Source organism: Vidua macroura, chromosome 6 (assembly GCF_024509145.1).
Source record: "Vidua macroura isolate BioBank_ID:100142 chromosome 6, ASM2450914v1, whole genome shotgun sequence".
Classification (NCBI taxonomy): Eukaryota; Metazoa; Chordata; class Aves; order Passeriformes; family Viduidae; genus Vidua; species Vidua macroura.
In genome coordinates this window covers 32259092-32279023 of record NC_071576.1, presented here as the reverse complement: position 1 = coordinate 32279023, position 19932 = coordinate 32259092, and the positions used below count along the sequence as shown (strand labels likewise).

The 19932-nt window shown below is 35.6% G+C and overlaps 1 protein-coding gene across 7 annotated transcripts in view; it reads left to right on the top strand.

The window, feature by feature from the left end:
• Positions 1–19932, top strand: part of FSIP1 (fibrous sheath interacting protein 1) — a 134889-nt gene that overhangs the window by 55500 nt on the left and 59457 nt on the right. For 3 of the 7 annotated variants that reach the window (XR_008437515.1, XR_008437516.1, XR_008437512.1), the window contains 7 exons: positions 11240–11786; positions 13852–13899; positions 15222–15389; positions 16214–16257; positions 16639–16759; positions 17796–17850; positions 19600–19692. Coding sequence is in view for 2 of the 7 variants with exons in the window: in XM_053980099.1 (XP_053836074.1) it covers positions 11240–11786; positions 13852–13899; positions 15222–15247 (621 nt within the window). In the remaining 5 variants the exon portion in view is untranslated. Of the gene's footprint in view, positions 1–11239; positions 11787–13851; positions 13900–14684; positions 14913–15221; positions 15877–16213; positions 16384–16638; positions 16760–17795; positions 17851–19599; positions 19693–19932 lie in introns of those variants that run through there. The other 4 variants (XR_008437514.1, XR_008437513.1, XM_053980099.1 and 1 more) reach the window with 4 other exon arrangements.

Genomic DNA, 19932 nt, shown 5'->3' with positions numbered 1-19932 from the left:
TGTAATTATTTTTTGTCCCTGATGCAGGAAAGCTGGTATGCTTAGTATATGCTGTTTGGGCTATCTGATTTCCTGTACCTCTGTCACTTGTGGCACGCTCCTTGGTGATGAGGAAGAAATACAGGAACCTGCCCTGTGTGATTGTGTGACCTGTTGCATGCTGTTGCTGCTTCTAGTTACAGACACACAGCCATCTCTTATCTACCAGGCACGATTTACCAGGAAAGGTAGAGACAAGGAAAAGTGTACTAAGGCAATGTGTTGTGTACCCTCTAGTCTATGGCTTCCACTGGCAAATCAACTGACTGCCTCTCTAAACTGAGTACAGGGTGTCTTGCTTTTTATCTGCATGCAGATAGCTGTGCTTCTGATTACATGAACCAGGATAATAACAATAAGGAGCTGCAACACTTGGAATGCTTGGACTTTTTCAGTTGTCCTTGCCACAGGACATGAGGAAGAGAACAAACAAAGATGCTGAAAGTGTTTTTTATTGCTAAGGCCTAGGGAATTGAAAACTGTTATAGTTAGTGGCAGAAAGTAGCTGAGGTTTTCTCTCATTGCTTCAGAAGAAAAATAGAGGGTTTGTTCTCTTACCTGTTTTTAAAATGTTTATGCTGTTTCTAGTTTGGCAAAGACATAAAATACATGGGTTTTGGTTATAATAATGTATGAAATTTATCATGCCAGCGGGAATGTAGACATTAGTACTGTTGCACATTTACTTTGTTAGAGAAACCTGAGGAAAAAGTGTATTTTAATAAATAATCAAAACTGAAGTTTACTTTAACAATTAGACTTTCTGTGCAGTGCCTTTTGTAGTTAGAAAAAAAAAGAAATAATGTTATAATTTTGTTTTTTTATGTGTCTTCATAAAAACAGCTGCCAAACATCAAGTGGTAACAATAGATTAGCACTCATATTATCTTAGTCTCAGCTTTTTTTTTATGTTATTGTTATGTGGTAAATGAGAATTTTCTGGTAATATATATTTGAATGTTCCATGCTTTAACTCCTGCTCTTGTACTTACTGAAAGATTTTGTCCCCCGCCCCCTATCCAAAATCAAGAACGGGTGCAGGAAGGCTTGAAACTCCAAATAAAATGTTTTGCCTGCGGCAATATTGTTCATCACATTCTTCCTAAAGGCTTTTGGGTTTTCCTTTTGAATGGAAATACAAGAGCCAGATGCAGTTACCTCATTTCAAAATACCCTTCCATTCTTCAGTACAGAAAAAGCTTCTTATTATTCTATGTTATTTCAGTGCTCCATAAAATATATGCCCACACTGACAAACACAGCAGCAACCTGATGTTCCCTTTAGAAACTTTGCACTTGCCTTGTAGCCACAGGCCCCACCAAACAGAACTGAAAAAGAAATTTCTTTCTCTGGCCTCTCACAAGCAGAGACAGAGATGTGGCATAACTATCCATACCCTTACTCATTTATCTATGCTTATGTACAGGGATCTTTCCCTTAAAGACAAAGACAGTTTCATAGATTTTAGATGGGATCTTCCTTTATGGATGTAATTATCCATGCCATGAATTGAAAAGTAGAGAAACATTTCAGAAGCAGTGAATGGGTTCTTGATTTTTTTCTTTTTTAAAGAGACTTCATAGTCCTGAGGTTATGAGGTAGAATTCCACCTTTGCAATTCACACGGCTACAAAGATTGACAACTTCTCTTCTTTATTCCCATAAGTTGTGTAATTTTTGGTACTGTTAATACTCTAGATTTTAGCAGTGTTTGAATTCTTGCATTTTCCCATACACGACAATACTGTACATGCTGTTATATTAAGCTTATATTAAGTTTGTGGGAGCGAGAGAATGAAATGCTAAACTAGTGTGATACATTATGGGTCTTGTTATTTAAAAGTAGATAATGGATTTGCAATTCTATATTTCAACATATTTCTTCACAACAAGTTTCTGAAAAGTAGTATATTTTATTGCTTTTTCTGTGACTTGCAGAATTTAATTTTTAATATTGATTTCTGCTTCTGCCCATTTATTTGCTTGAGTAGCCTTTTAAATGTGTTGTCAGAAAGGCTTCAGTTTTAAAACAGCAATTAGTAAGCAAAATTCTAAATGTTCTGTCTTTAAATTTTAGCTGAGTTGAATTACAATTCCCGGTGCTGGTGTCTCTCTGCTGCCTGTGAGGACCTTGGGGAACTGCAGCTGACACTAGCACTTGGCTGAGGCTCTTGATTTAGGTGGTGTGATTGTGAAACAAAGAGAGGATGTCAAAAACTCTGTAAGAAAACCACATCCATAAAAGAGAATTTGATCGACATTAAGTTGGATAACTGAGATTGTACCCTACCTATATTACTTCACCGGAGAACCCTGTGAGTTTCTGTAACTTCTTATTCTACATATAGCAGACCTTCCTTCATATAATACTTCTCCTGTCAGAAGAGAATATTTACGCCTTCAAAATACGTACTGCAGGGCAGGCTTAACATATACATTAATATGTTACTTAGAAAAAGTCAGTATTTAGAGGTGCCTGTTGCTATTGATACACAACCAATTAAGAGTCACTTTAAAAGATATCTCTGAAGAGTATCAGAAAACTGAGTCTGAAGTTTGTGTCTGTAGTTGCTTTAGATGAGTCTTTATGACCTTCTGCTCCTTGGGCTAGTCCTTTCCATATTTAGTAAGACTGAAGTACTCTTAATTGCATAGGTCACCTAGATCATGTGTTTGTGGCTTCTCTGTTTTCACAGAATTATAGAAGGATAGAATGGTTGGGTTGGAAGGGATTTGAACCTCATCTAGTTCCAACTGCTCTGCCATGGCTAGGGACACCTTCCACTAGACCAGGTTGTTCAGAGCCACATCTACCCTGGCCTTGAACATTTCTGTTGTTGAACATTTTCTGTTCCTCCAGTAGATTATAGACCTGTAAGCATTCTTAAAATTTCTGGATAGTTTGTTGCAGTTTAAAAAATGCTGCATGTGAGAGTGATCCCATTATGCTACACTATTTCTCGGAAAAAAATACTAAGCCAATATGACCGAAAATAAAGAAATGGAGTTTTGTAACAGAAAACAGCTGCAACCACATCAAGGCATTTTTGTCTACTCTACTGGCTTTACTTAAAATTAAAGCCACAACTTAATATTCAAGGAAGAGACTTCTATGGAATGAAATCTGTTAAGTGCTTAATAACAAACAGTTAAAAACACAAAATGGGATATTTAGGAAACTGGTTTTGAACGCTAAATAATCTAAATTGCAGAAGTTCTGCTTCTTCAGCAGAGGCAGGAAAATGAGAGTCTTATTCTGAGTAATGGATTGTAAATCCCAGTTCAGGAATTTGTGTCTTATGTTTTCACACACCTTCAGTGTGTTTAGTTAAAACCAGCTTGCTCCTAATATAAGAACTCTTGAAACTGTGTGAAATCAAGTACTCTAAAAACAGCTTGAGAAAGGTTTTAGAAATTAAAATCCATTTGTTGAGAAAGATTTTAGAAATTAAAAATTTTAAGTGGCTCATATATGGAAAAATACTTAGATTTTTTTCTATCTACAAACACAGTAGATTAGAAGAGATAAATTTTGTACTAATCTGGAGTTAGAAGAGCTGAATTCCTGCAAAACATCTGTTGATGACCTTGGAGTAGATGGATTTTCAAATTCAAAGTGATTTAAATCAGAGACTTTTCTCATAGTTCAGTGTTTAAATGGAGGTTTACATCATGATTTATGCAGCTTTTAAAATTCTTAAACTTTGAAATTATGTTCTCTAAGGAACATTCAACTCTTACTGTTTAGTGACTAGTAGGATATCCAGTTAAACAGGCTCTTTACATCAAGTCAGTACCTCTTTGCCCTAGCCAGGAAAATATGCTCTATGCACATTTAATTACACAATTTAATATATATTTATTTAGAATTTTAGTTCTTATCTTCAATTAAAGATGCTGAAATTGCTTCCTTTGTTAATTCCTGCTTTCTTGAAATTTGTGCCCTGCTGCTAATGATGGAAGCTGGAGTAAAATTGAGTAACAGGACAATGTTGAAACGACACAAAAGAAAATTTTTAATATACAATATATACAAAAGTCAAATATGCTCTACAACCGGTGTTTGGACCTTAGGAGAAATGGTACAGTATAACATGATGCATAAGTATTATATTAACTCCTAAGTGACAGAAAAAGCCATCATGCTAATGGAAAGACATATTTTGAGGAGTTATATTTCATATTTTAACTATTTAGGTTGAATACAATACTGCTTAGGTCTAAAGTTTAAAAATACCCTATTGGTTCAGATAATGAAAATGGAGCTCCAAAGTAATATGTAGTTAATGGAGGAAAATGATGATGCAGAGTAATTTTCAGTTACTTGAAAAATACTTATTTTTTATTACAATATGTGCCTGATAGAAATGTTAGAAACTTTAGGCCTGTGTGACATTTTCAGCTTCTGTTTCCTGAAGTTACCTTCTTAAAACTTGGTGAGGACATACAAATTTAGATTTTAGTGCCCATGGGTGATAACCTGGTAATATGTAAGCACCAAAAAATGTGATGGAACCTGTAGATCAAAAGCTACAATGAAATGAATTTAAAATTGAAAGGTAGGGTAAAAAGTACAACTTGTTCTTTTATGCAGAAATACAGCTTTTTGGGTCTTTAAAAACAATGGAAACATTTCCGTAGGGTTCCAAGGAATAATTCCCACTTACAAACCTCTTAATTATATCCTCATATAGTACCATGTAAACTGCACAGCTGTAAGCAATGTAGCTTAGTGTCTATAGTGTCAAATGAAAAGTAAATTATTGCAAAAGATCTTTTAGCTTTTTTTTTTTTTCCCCCTCCAATTTCTGTTACCTTTAGCAGCCAGTTGCTCTGTCTTTATACTGTTTACAGAGTGTGGCATAGCTGGTGAAACACACTTTCCCTTTATTGGTACATTCAAACCACAAGCAATTGACTTGATATTTTTTGAGAAAGGTAAAATTAAAAAAAAGTGTTACACCTTTTTGTAATGACTAAAATAGGCATGTTTATGGCAAGTTCTTGAAGGCAAAACTGATTTGTTTTTACCTCTATAACCTATAAGCTACCTTTAAAAACTGCTGCAATTATCATGTCTTGTCTCCATAGTTTGCTACTCTAATTATGATCAAAATTGTATAAACTCATGTCTCCTTTTGATTTCTATTAAAATTTCCCTTGTCAGAGAAAGAAGGGAAAAGAAAATCTAGGTGTTTTTTTTTTATTTTCAATCTCTTAATGAGGTTCATTTTCTCTTCTTAAATTCTTAAATTATTTTTAGTGGAGATTTTATATTATTCCACAAGGCTGATAATCACTTTGATGTTGAGGTTCTAGTGGCTCCTAATGTTGCAAGTTGAATTTTCTTTTCAGACAGTGATGTTACCAGATGCCCAATAATCTCCTCTTTTTGTCTGGTGCTTCTGTTTTTTTGCCAAGATACTTCTGTCCTTTCTGTGTTTTGGCTCTTAGCAGCAGGAGCTACCAGAAACTGACTAGTATGCCTTTTCATTTTGCCCTTACACAAACAGAAACAGTGGAAAAAATAAGAGAAGGAAAAATTTAACTAACAGAAGGAGATTTTCTCCTATGGCTTAGGAATCCTGCTCATTTTTGAAGATATATGTCATTGCTGAAACACTACAGAAGTCCCCACACCCTCTAGACATAAGCACAGAACCACCAGATGGTAAATCATGATTGTAAGGACCTTTTAATTTCTGAATCCATTTTTCAGCTTTCAGTCTTAATTTTTAACACTGTCAAATCCATACACACTACTGCCCTCTCCAAAAACATGCTCATTTAGTTGTGAGCATATTTCTGGTCTATTCCCTTTAATATTTTCTGTTATTACATTCTGAACTAGCCCTGCTGAAGCAGCTGTTACAGAGGAAATATTAACTTTTTTCTTTTACATTCATTAAGCTTTTTCTCTTAACATAGTGTTTATAAAACAAACAAGCAATTACTAGAAGCAGTAAAGTGACATGCTGAACACTTAATTTCTTTGTGACAGCAGATGTGTGGGTCTCTGTACTGTGCTTGGCTGGGATGTTAATGTTTTCTTAGCAGCCTATAGGGTGTTGTGTTTTGGATTTGTGACCAAAAAGTGCTGATAACTCACCTATGTTCTATTGCTGAACAGCATTTGCACAGCATCAGGGCCTTCTGTGGTTCTCAGTCTGCCCTCCCAGCAGAGAGAGGTCTGAGTTGTGCAGCAGCTCAGAGAGTGGTCTGGGGTTGTGCAGCAGGCTGGGGTTGAGACAGATGACCCAAACTAATCAAAAAGACATTCCATGTCAACGTGAATGATCTTATGCACAGTAATAAAAAGGGAGAAGAGAGAGTTCTATAAAGTTAAACTTTTTTTCTCAGAATTATCTGGGTGTTGGTCTATCCATGGGAGATGCTGAGTGATTGCCTTTGCATTGCTTGTTTTGTTATCTTTCTCTCTGCTTATTAAACAATTTTTGTCTTGATCCACAAGTTTTATTGCTTTTATTCTTCCTCTCCTTTACTCTTTTTGCTCTTCCTTTCCTCTTACCCTTCCCCACTGGGGTGAGGGGATGGAGAGTAAGCAAGCATCTGGGTGGTGCTTAGTTGCCTGCTGGGGTTAATCCACAATGGACATATTACATTAATTCAACCAGTTTACAAGTTATGGTCACCAAACTGACTTCTGTGGTGCAAAAGAACTTTGGGCTTTCAACATTTCTGGAAATTATAAGAAGTTGTTCCACAATTGCATGATGTGTGTGGTTTGTATGCAGCATATTAATAATATTTCACAGTTGCACGGACCAGTACTGTTTGTAGACAAGTACATGATGCTTGGTTGTGATGCAGAAAGGTGAGACCTTGGAGTTGATGGTCCACATTGAGTTGAGTAATGTGGAGAGAGAAGGCAAGGATTGCCTTTTCAAAGCAGAATAGAGCTGTTTGAGAAATTGTCGATAAGTTATTGAATAACTAAAACTTACAAAACTACCCTGGGCTGATCTGTCAAAAATCTGAACTTTGTCTCAATAGATTAGTATTCTCTTAAAATGGAGTAGTTTTATCAGGAAGAAAATAGTTACCTCAGACTGTTGCAGTCTCACACACTAGTGAAAACGTCAGCAAATTAAGCATCAAAGTAAATTATTTCAAACTCTCATGTGAACTATTGAGTGCAGCGCTTTCAGACTAAGGAACAAAATTTCCATGTTTATAGATGTGCAAGCTACAGGAATCCTTAAATATCCTGACTTTGTAGTGCTTACTTATTTACTGTGTGTCATTTTTTGATTATTTACTATTATTAGAAATAATCCTGACATGTTAGCCTTCTCCCCATGGTAAAATCTGATACAGGCTTTCAGTGTTAGTCTGTTTTTGTTACTGTAGAGATGTAGAAAGAAAGCCTAAAGATTTGAACTTGAAAACTTGTAGTCACAGCAGGGCTGTCCACAGCGAGCTACAAGTTTGCATTCCTACCACATGCAGTAAGGTTTTCTCTATAGACTCCTGTCACGGAGGAATTCAGCAAGGAACAAGAAATCTTCAGTCAGAGGAGCGCCACAAGTGTGTGAAAAGCTAACCACACATAAACAGTAAAGGTCATTAGCAGGCTCCTAAACTCCTGGCTAGGAATTAGCTTTTTGGATCATTAACGGTAAAAAAGCCTAGGAAATGAATAGGACTCAGTGTCCTATTAAAAATTAGCCAGAACAATTAAAAGGTTTTCTAGTTTTTAATGGAAACCAGACCTGATACCTCATTTTCCCTTGTCTAGTGGGCTGTTTCTGTATTTTGACTGACACTCATTTTATGTTCTTGTATTTTTAAAAAAATGTCTTGAAGTATTTATTCTGTATAGGAGTTGTAAATTATTTACAATGAGAGGAGTGAAAGCATGGGAGATGTAGAATCAAGTGACTCCCTAAGACTGTGTTTCTGATTCCAAGTCATGGCTCTGAACTGTTACAATTGGTTGTGACTGGATTGCTTCTGATGTGTGCAAATATATACTCTGCAGACTCCTAATACAGTTGTTGTATTATGCAATTCCATGAGTTGAAATGCTCATTTGGTTGCAAATGCACAGCCTTTTTTGCTGTGAGATGTCTTTCCCAACAGTGTTTCCCTAAACTCTGTTTCCTGATTTTAACAGCAGCCTTTCTGCTTTCATTTCAATGTAAATTCCTGGCTGCTGAGTGGATGACTGATGGCTATTTATCTTCTTCTCCAGTGTGTATTTTTCCTTAAGCCTATCATCATCTCTTGAGTTTGGCAAAAGAAAATAACAGTGAGCCTTTAGTATTTTAAAACGTAATTTTTAGAGAGATTTATTAAATACTTTCCTTATCTTTACATGCATGTCTTACAAAAAAATCCAAAGGGAGAAAAAGAGAAAGAGAGAGAAAGAAAAAGGAAGGAACAAAGAAATGTTTTACACTGTCTGCTTTGGCTGCAGGCCTGCCACTCTGGAGAAAAACAAGCCCACTAGTTCCCAAACTTTTTAACTCCATGGTTATTATATTCATTTCCCTCACCATATGCCTTAGGCTCTAAATCTTACCCCTCTGGTAATAATCAAGGTAATCTATGAATACAAGCCATATGATTTTCCTGGGGGAAAAAAAAAAAAAATTTGGATGAGGGAAAATGGACTGCAAATAAATGGCGGGGAGGGGTAAGGGAAATAAAAGGACCAAAGAAAGGCAGAACAAGATGATCCTTCCTCACAATGTTAATTTTGTACTGATCATTCATTTGCTTCATATACATAATTCCTTTCTGCAGTAAGTGAATTGCCCTGTCGTTAACATAAAATTAGCTCCAAATAATCTTGGCCAAATGGTTTGAAATACGTTCGTATAGAACCACGCACTCAAAACCATGTGGGAATCCATGTGGGTTTCCAGATGTGAGAATCTTCTGTGTTACAAATATAGTTATGTTTACACAGTATGATCTGCTCTGTGAATATACTCTTGATGCAGCTGTGCTACCAGTAGTGGTCTATTACATTATGCTTTTCCTGTGTGGATGCATCTTGTTTCTTACAGTGAGTCTATTCTGATAATCATTGCTTGGAAACAAATGTTATCCTGCAAATTAAAATACTTTTTCAAGAATTTGAAGGACTTCAGCATGGACTAGTAGTTTAAAATGAAAATTTGAAACATTTCATGTTTCATTTTTGATTCATGATAGTGTTTTGCTACTAATTTTTTCCCTGTGTATTTTTCGTCAGTGAGTGCTTTCTACACTATGATTAAAATTTGGAAGACTAAATCAAGTTTGAAGATGTAATATTTTGCATGTTTCCTATGTAAGCACTTAAGCTTGTGGTTTGATTTCAGTTAATATTATCAAAAATACATAGATTGATACCAAGATTACTTGAATCTCAATATAATTACCTAAATAGTAATAGTACCTAGATCTAAATAAAGATCTCTACCCCTAATGATAGTCTGTCGATGCTCTTTTTTTTTTCCATGTTTAAAAGCCCTTAACATATGATTTCTCTAATGTAGTTGCAGTTTTATGTGCAATAAAGAAACTTGGAGTATCTTTGGGAAGGAAGTTGATATCTGCAGAAAAGACTATTGGGTTAAATAACTATAGATCTGAGTTTATGCACCTCATTTAGTGCCTGAACTGTACAAGATTCAGTCTGTAGCAGTGATTATTAGCTATTATTAATGTTTGAATATGTAAGTACAGAATGGTGACTGAAGGTAACTTAAAATGTCATTCTTGTTCACTTTTTAGTGTAATCTTGTAATATTTAATAGCCGCAAGTTTTTCAAAGAAATATTCTTTCCTTCCTGACTGAAAACTGTCCCCATTGATGAACATGAGTAATCAGTTTTCAGACATAATCCATACACCCTGTGGTACCTTGGCTGTAGCCAAGTCATGTCATATATATCAAACAGGATAATATGACTCCTGGAGTTGGATCAGAGACCTTCAGGGAAAAAAATATCAGCTAAACATCTGATATTGATCTCTCCTCTGAAATGACAGTAGCTCTATCCTCTAGCACAATGTAAAGTAAATTCTCTGTAGAAGTCATTACATAATGAATAAAATTTTTGTTTTATATAAATCACTGTAGCTTAAGGGCTCATTAATGTGTCAGCTGATCCTTTGTGTCTTGGAGGTTGTCTAAAACTGAGATTTTGATTTTAGAAAGCATTTTTCTCTATTAAATGTTGCATAGCACTTCCAACATTTTAAGCACATATTATGATAGCTTCTATAACTCGTATTTCATGGGCAAAATAGTCTTATCCTTATCATTATAATCTTTAAATTGTCAGGGAATATTGTGCTACTCTGTTTTCAGGAGCGTTAAGGATTGTAAAAGCTGGAAGTAACTCCCTATTGCTAACCTCTTTAAGCAAAATTTTCTATTCTTCACCATAACCAGCTAATATCAGTCATTATCTTTAATATCAAATTTTTAGAAATGTCCTGTATGATAAAAATGACGGGAGGGTGTCAGTCTCTGAATAAGAAATTTACTGAAAAGGTACATCTGCGAGCTATGCAAGCAGTGACAGCTTGAAGGAAGCACTAAAACTGTCCTACAGAAGGCAGAGCTTTCTTCTGTCATGACCCACTTGCCATGGGTCATGCTTGCCATGGTAGGTAACTGATGTGCTTTGTGTCATGTGCTTGAGAGACTATGTGGCATTTCTACCGTGAGAGGCTGGGAATATTTCAGTCAGTATGTGACAGTCTTTGTGGGCTGGTGCTGTCCAAAACCATTTCTAACCCCAGCTGCATTGCCCCAACAGTCATTGCCCCAGCAGGAACGTGCTATTTTGCTTTCAATAACTAAAATCTTAAAGAGCGTCTATGTGTGTGTGTGTCTGTACCTATTCACAGCAAACCAAGAAATATGAAAAAGTTCATACTCTGGTAATTAAAAACCAGTCAGATCTTATGGAAGAATATGCAAAATCAAAGGCCTCTCAGTGCCTTGTGGACATCAGGCTTCTTTCCTAACTTTCATCACACAGTCTATCTAGAACCTAGTGAGGATGCTGCATAAATTTTGTGATTATGGAAATGTATATTTAAATTCAGTTTGAATTGAAAGACATTGATATTTGTTTAAGGACTCTGCCAGTGTATCTCTCAGGCTGTTTTATGGCACTGCTTTTCATTAATTATATTTTGACAGAAGAAATTCTTGCCTTTTTTTTTTTTCAGACTGAAGAACAAACGAGCCTCTCTGAAGAGCAGCTTAAGACCCTTCTGGAAGAATGTATGCAGCCTCAGAGAACAATAAGTAACGTTACCATGCCACAGTCTCAGGAATCTCTTTCTTTTGGATTAAGTCCCCCTTGTTACACAAGTCAAGACTCCACTCTTCACTCCACATCTAGTCTTTCCAAAATGTTAGTTGAAGACCATATTGTAGGGATGTTAATGGCTCAGGAAAAGGCTGGACTCGAAGACAAAAGCTTATGTGTTAATGCAGAGAGCAAAATCCCTGGCTACTATATCAGCAAAGCATTGGCTGGTAGTCACTTATCAAAGGATTCACTGGCCCAAACAGAGGAACCTGATGACCTAGAAGGTTTACAGAAGATGGAAGATAAGAGTATTACTGAAGGTTACTTTATGTCAAGAGCACTCAACACAAAAAGATTGAAGAAACCCTCTTTCTTGGGTGAACCATTATATTGCATCAGCATGAACAATGAGCCATGCACAGAGGCTGACATTCTCAGCATACCACTGCAAACCAAAGGAGGTGAGACTCTTAACAACCCTTTAGAATAGGCTTTTGATTATAATGAAAAAACCTAAGCAGGTTCTCACCAAAGGTATGCACCAATACACACTGATTATTATGGTGGGACAAGAATGTTCTTTTAGAAAACATAAAACTGTGCCAAAAGTAATACACACAAAATAGCAGAACGTTTATTAAAATTCTTACCCTGAAATAATTGACTAGGAGTTTTATGAAATGTATCACTGATGTTGATTAATTCTGTCAACTGGAAAACAGTGTTGAAAACACCTATGGATTACCTTTTTGGTAGTAGAAAGTCATGTTCACTGTTCTGTGGAGAGCAAATATTCTCACAGTAGCTGGTACAAAAATTCACATGAAAATCCAAGTGTTTAATGAAAGTTTTTGATAAGGTAAATTCGGTCATATAGAAGCAAACACGACCTGGCTATATTAAAGATAATAAACTGCTTTTAGAGAGTACAAATTTACACACATAAGATACCAAAATTTATAATACTGAACAATTTCTATAAATTACTTTTAGTTTGGTAAAAGAAATAGACTTTAGCTAGCAAAAAATTAAATTTTCTCTCTGTCTGGTATTATAAAACGATTGTGGAAATATCTCTTGTTTTTATGTTCTTTACTCATATGTAATTACATTGTGATATTGTAATCTAAATCTATATTTAGATTTTTAACCTAAGACTAGTTCTCTTCCTGGAAGGCCAACTGTTCAAATAAGGCATATTTTAGGCAGGTAAACATTTCATTTTTTTCATAAAAGTTTTGACAGTATAAAATTTGTGATTATAGTGCTAGAATCTAATCTTACTAGAAATCAACACATTTTACTATGTTTATCGATTGGTCTTTGTTATACTGGTAACCTGTTCTGGATTTAGAGAAACTGGGTTTTTTTTCACATACATCAGTAATTAAGAAGAACATTCTAATATCCCTCCACTATGTTATAATTTCATAATTACTATCACAACACTTTCTTTGATTGTTTGTATTTAATCTTTCTACAATGATGGGAATTTTAATATTTCTTCAAAGTGATTCTGCCTGTCAGAATGCAGGAAGTCTTGTTATTGCTGATTTTACACTGCCAAACAAAGTTGATATCCATACTTACTGCACTATTTTCCCCTTATGAGATTTAAGTGATAGCTTCTACAGGAAGAAAATAGAAATAGTACCTGTAAAAAGGTTGGGTGGTTTTGGTGGTTTTTTTTTTTCCTGGCAGGTTACTTATCAGCTACCTTCAAAAGCTGTCTTTGCTCTTCATGTAGATGCAGGCATCACAGGAGCAGAGCGAGGGAAGAGAGTGGTCTCCAGACCAGAGGAGAGCAGGGTGGTGGTGATGCTCATGGGGAGCACCATAGAGATCACCTCTGCCAGGGGCAGCCTGATCTCATGCAGGAGTAACACGGTTACTTACTGCACCACCAGGCTTCTTTGGCAACCAACAGTGAGAAAAACTCAGTAACTTGCTGCCTGCACTTGAGTTAAAATTCTGCTTTAGTCCGAACAGATGTAGCACGGTCAGAACCAAGCGTGACTCAGCCCCAGCTACCAGCTCCCATTATGAGTGTGTTTTAAGAGGGGATGTGTTAAATCAAGGAAAGCACTGTGCACTGTGACCACAGGTAGTGAAGTGAGCAGGTAACTGTAGATATAGTCACTGTGAGGTATTTTATTGCACAAGGGAGGAAGGAGATTTTCACTATTAAGTGGATTTCCAGATGGGACATCTCATTGTAGAAGTCTGCAAGGTGAATGTGTTAACATTTATCACATAATAATTTAAATATCTTTGAGTCAAAATCATGTGTGTCAGAGTAATGTAATGGGGTATTTCGATTACCTGTTTTCACTAGTGACTGAAACAGATAACGAGTCATGTTTAATCCTGTAGAACTCAAATCTGTATGGCTAATAAGCATCTTGGTTTTATGATGGTTTCTGCATACAAATTCTTTTTTTTGAGAGAGGAAGTATTCTGAATTTTCAGTCCCTGATTTTTTTTTCATTTTTTACTAAGAAGCTAATTAATTTGTTTCCTACAAAGGTGACTCAGTTCTGTCTGAAGAAATTAGTCCTGGACATAGGCCAAAAGGTGTGTTATTTGTTGAATTTGTAAACTTGCTTTATGTATTCTGTAGATAACTTGCTTGTTAGTTCAGACATGATTAAATGTGTTAATTGTATTGAGAAATGGAGATTCCCAGTGCAATCCAGTTTAAAGCAAATACATTTGCAGATTAAGGTATGAGAAGTATCAGGTTTCATTTTAATTTGTAAGAGATATTGACATAGCTATGTTTTGTTATTTTCTAAATTCTAAAAGACATTTAAATATGTATACATAATCTTCTGTAAGTAGTTTGATTTTTTGCCCACTCTACATACAGTTTAAATTCTTTGTAGTGCTGACTAAGCAAATAAAATAGTGTAAAACTGGTTTAGCACAATTTCAGTTTTGCATTCCTTATGATACTGTAGTCTGTGATACAGATTTACTGTAATACATTAAATTATATATATTTTCAGGAAAGCATAATTATTAGCATAATGCATATATATGTAAATATATGAAGGAAACTCTCGTGTGCCTTTGAAGATAAGTAATGCCTGTTTCTTGAAAGAAGCACAAATCTATACCCAGCTCAAATGTATGTAAACATAGATGATGTTTACTGAGGTTAACAGAATCCAGACTTGCCCACATGCAGATATGAAACGGCTGTTATTTCTCATAGTTGTATGAGCCAGTAAATAATTATTTCCAGCTCCATTTTGAGGGCCTATATTGTTTTAAGTAGAATGAACCATTTCATTTTCCTCTTGCAAAAAATACTGTGTTTACAGCAGCTCAGCATCTTTTTCTTTTCTTTTTTTTAGATCATATGAACATTGAAATTTGAGGGGAGAGCGACTATATGCTTCTCTGAAAGCATTTCTCTATGTTTTCTGAAAGTGTAGCTAAACCTCTATCATTGATATTACACTGATACAGTATCATATCAAGCAACCTGATGGGAATCAATTATTATAATTTAAAATGTTCCGTGGGTTGATCTTTTCTTTAGAGATAATTATTATTGTCATTGTCATATATTGTTGTGTTTTGGTTTCAAAATAAACTCTTGCATTTCATTAAATTTCCTGGAAGTGTTCTGTCTTATGAAGAAATGTACACAGATATTGTGTAGCTGTGTGTCTGATAAGACATGTGTGTCTTTGTTTGTAAAAAAAAAAACAAACACAAAAACCAAACCCAAAAAACCAACCAAACTTGAAAAGTTTAGTATTTACTGATGGAGCTTTATTAGAGAGGGTATGAAATATATATAATAATTTCATTTTTCTTCAGATACACACACAGTCTAGCTTTTTAATAAAGTTAGCTAAATCGTGTCTTCTGTTATCTCACTGCAGTTTGCAGGAGCTTGCAGTCTGTCTGACTCAGAGTCCTGACTCAGTGAAGCATCCCATTACTCAGTTTTTTGCCCCGGGGCTGTCTGTTGGCTGGACCCCTGGTTTGCTTGAAGGCTGGAATTGCACAAGTGTTCTGCTGGATGAGAACATCAGCACTAGTCTGCTCAGGTCTGCCTGATTCTTGTCTGGGAAGACGGTAACCACACAGCAAACATCTTCTAGCTAAGAAATGCAATTAAATGAGGAAAGGTGGCAGCCCCTGGTAAAGGCTTGGTGGGAGTAAAAGTGGAGGAATTCAGAAGTTTGCCTTAGCAGCTACTGGGTTGTGAAACCGTATAGTGATGGGGGAAGGGTAATGCAGCTGGTTTGCATTTGAGAGAATAGTAACAATTCATTACAGGTTTTTGATTGTCTAGTATTTTTTCCTGATTTTTCTCTTATTTACTCAGCTGATGGTTGGTTTCCCATTTCATGTGCTGCAATGTCAGAATAAGAAAACATTATTAAAAAAACATGGTTCATTTTTGAAAGTCTTTTTGAGTGGGGAAAGATACTCTAGCAAAGAAGACTCAACAGATTTATTCCATTGACAAACTCTCATGTGACTTCTTGACCTAAAAGGACAAATTATTTCTCAGATCCTATACCTATAGTCATTTAACATTCACAAAGAAAAGATGTATGGATAGAAAAAGAAAAGATGTATGGATAGAATATTAACTATACATGGGCTGTTATTGCATAGGGTTTACTTGATCTAATATGAATGTTTAAATTAATGCACATATTGGCCCAGATTTTAATATAATTTACAGAGTTGCCAGTAGGATTGGATGCACGCTTCTGGGGAAGTTGTAATTGTGTGGCTATAACAGAGATCAGAATCATATAAATTTGCTTTCAGTTAAAAATCTGAATGGGACATTATATTTTCAACAAGCAATTGCTATTTCTTTTTTTACTTTCTGATATTTTTACTCATTCTCCAACAGCATTAACAAACCTTTGGATAGTGGATGTTGTGCGCAGGATTGCTGTATGTACATTTCATGGAACTTTTCAAATCTCACCTACATGTATTTCTTACCATAAGAATATTAAACCTATGTCATCATTTTTTTAGCATAAATATAATTAAAGCAATACTTACAAGTGTTTTAAAGAGTATTTTCTGTGCCTGTATGATATGCATTCAGAACTGTCTGCTGGTTCGAATCTTTTCACAGTCCAGTTATTTTCACATGGAACTTGTATTTTATAGAGACCTTCTTTAAAACAGTGTTTCAAGTGCTTGGGCAGTTTTTGAAGAAATCTAAATTAAGTTTAAAGATTGTATGTATAATATCTAGAGAACATTAAGTAAAATACAAAATACTTCATAATTTTTCTGTTTTATTTTCTTATCTTGATTCACTAGCTGCTATAAAAAAGCTTTTGCTAGCACCTTCAAGGAAGGGTTGCTGTTGCTAACAAAGACTTGCAACATTCCTGAAGCCATACATCTTTTTATTCGCACCTGGCATTTCAGCGATAAACAGGTAAGTTTGGATGGCTATTGACTTGAAATATATATTCCAACAGGAGGTCTGCAACTTAACTTTTAGTCTTGGGAAGTGCTGAGCGCCCTGCACCAGCTGTAGTCACTGCAAACCACAGGGACCTAGCACTCATGGCTTGCTATTCCAGAGTATCCAAAGCTCAGAGAGTGTAAAAAATTAGCGACCTAATATTTATCTGTGCTTGGTTTCTACTGCATTATATTAAACAACAGGTTGTTTGGGAATATTTTATTTCTTGCTTGATGTTACAGGTGAAATATCAATTCAAGTCCTCCTTTCTTTTTGTATTCTCAGTTTTAAGTAAAACTGTTGGAAAAAAATATTTGGAAAAATATGGTACTGGTGAGAGGTGGACAATAACAGAGATATTATATAAAATATAGTGACAAGGTCATTTGCTAAAACATCACTAATATCAGGGTAAAAAGAAAGTTGAGCCCAGGAGGATTCATGGGTTTTTCTTTGTTTTTCCAGTGACTCTGTGTTGTGACCTGCAATAACCCCTCCACTGGGGCCGCCACTTGAATTCCAGCTGCACTGGAATGTGGCAGCTTCTCCTCAGGGAGTGATGCAGCAGTGATGATTGAGATATTTAAATTAATTTTCTTTTGCAGCCTAACTTTGGATTTGGAAACAGGTTTTTTTGAAATACATAGCTTAATTCAGCATAAGTTGTATTTGGCAAAAGATTCTGATAACTAACTTCTTTAATGTCCTCTTTAGCTCCTTTAATCCAGAACATAGCAGAGCACAGGAGACTGATTTTTAAAGTCATCCTTCAGATTTTTGGGCTTTGAGGTGTTTAAGGAAGAAGAAGTTTCATGTGTGCTTGTAAATTTATGTTGTTTGTTCTCCTTATCTTTTTTCACACAATGATTTTACAGCCTGGATAGATGCTTCGTTCCAAAAATTTAATAGTGGTGAAGGCAACATAGCCATGAAGAAAAGGTTTTGGTGTGATTGCATCTAATTGCTGAGCAAAACATGACCAAATCATTCTGTCTTTGTCACTTAGACCCCTCAGTGATGGTGGCCAGTGCTTAGCTGTTGATACTGATTTTCTCCAGTGGGTATGTTTTGATGCTGCCATGGTTTGCCCTCTTAAATGACAAACTGCATATTTTTTCCCTCTGTATGTGGAAAATTAAAGTGGTTCAGTCATTTTCATTAACTTTATGTATGTATATATATACACATATATATGCATATATAAATTGTATGTATTAGTTGAATATATAATATAGAACATATACTATACATTTCAGTGGGCTATTTTAAAGGACTACAACATTGATTTCAGTATACTGTACTGGTGTCAGAAGTTCACTCCAGCTTTACAGTTATTGTGCAGACTTCAGAGTGGTTGAGGGATTTTCATTTTGAAGAGTAGTGACAAAAAATATCCTGATTAAAAAAAAAAAAAAGTCAAAAACTTTCCTGAATCTGGACAACAATAAAATGAGTGAAATTAGTCTTTTATGTCCAGAATTCAAGTTTAAATTAAAGTAGTTCTACCAAAGGGTGAAAAAACCTTCAGTTTCGTCATTAAAAAAAAAAAAAAAGAGGAAAACACCCCACAAAAATCCTCAGCCGAATGCCTTTTTTCAAGACACGTGGGCTGGTGTCTGCTTAGTGGATCTATGGTGCATGCTTTTCTTCTCACTTCCCGAGCAGAACTCCTGCAGAGCCAGTGGGCATGCTGAGTGCAGAGTAAAAACAAACTGTGCAAAAATTATCTGCTGCATAGATCAGAGAGGAAAGGGCTGCTTAAACATGTCATCAGAGTAACAAGGACTAGTCCAGAAATGTGAAAAAGTATGCCAGTAAATTCATGTGCTGGAAAGGGTGCCTTTTTACCTCCGTATCGGGGATTGGATAAGTGAGAGGCGGTTGTTTGCAGCTCAATTTCTGTGTTTTCAGTGACTACGAGAATTTTTATATTTTATTAAAACCCCGTACTTGCTGGATAAAATTTCAGCAAATAATACAAGAGTGCACCTTTTTGTTATGCTTCTTAAAAAGGCTTTCTAAGCACAGCTTTGAAAAAGATCCCCTCTCTCTTGCTTTTTACATGAAGAATTTGCCAGAGTTTACACTTCCAAGCGTGTTTCCTCCCCCACTTATGAAGAGAGAGCCTCACCTCTGGGAGTCTCACAGTGTGAAGGATAGACACAAGACAAGGTGGTTTGGCAGATCCTCAGGAAGCTGACAAGTTAGGAGGGTTTATGAAAGCTAGGAAAAAATAGTAATTGATTTTTTCTTTAATTAAATTTAATTTTCAACAGATGTGCTTATTGAGAAATAATTGCTTCTTTATTTGTAGTGAGATTTAAAGGTCAGAAAAACTGTTTCCTTTTCAAATAGAATAGAGGCAGTTGAATACTACTAATGCCATAACCTACATTTATCCAATTATACGTTTCATTGAGGGATTGGCTAGAATCCAGATGCAGTAGTTGGAATAAAAGGCTCCCTGTCATTTATGTCTATTTGAAATAGTTCACTACTTGCACTTGAATCTGCAATACCTCTTATGCTTAAAAAAAACCCAGTAAACTGGAATATTCAGGAGTAACTTGCTGAGTGTTAAAGTGCATGAACAATTTTGCTTTTCAGGCAGGTATTCTCTATTCAGAATGTTTTTTCCCTTAAAAATCTGCTGTTTTCTTGTGGAAGTACTGATCTGTGCCATTGTCTTTTATTGTTTGCTTTGTGTATTTGGTATGCATAGTTTTGGTGGGAAGGGCATTGCTGGAGGCATTCTACCCTAATTTTACAATAACACTAAAATGGTCTCTCCATACACATTTTGTGAGCAGAGCCGTCAAGGGACATGGACACAGAGTCTCAGCAGCCCTCAGTTTAGCCTTGTATGTTTTGCCTAGACTAGAAGTTCTTCACTTTGTAATCAGGTGAGAAATGAAAGACAAATGATGTCTGGGCTTCCTGGGATTTGTTTAAATTTGAAAATCCAAGTTTCTCTATGATACTTGTCTAATTTAATGGATTTCCTGTGGAATATTTTATCTTTAAGACTTCTGCTTGCCAAGCACTTTCTTTAGTGAGTTCTCTTCCTCTTGTCATAACTCTGCTTGAATATTCATACAGCTTTGTGCACCAATTTTTTCTCTTTGGAAAAGGTGAGAAATAAG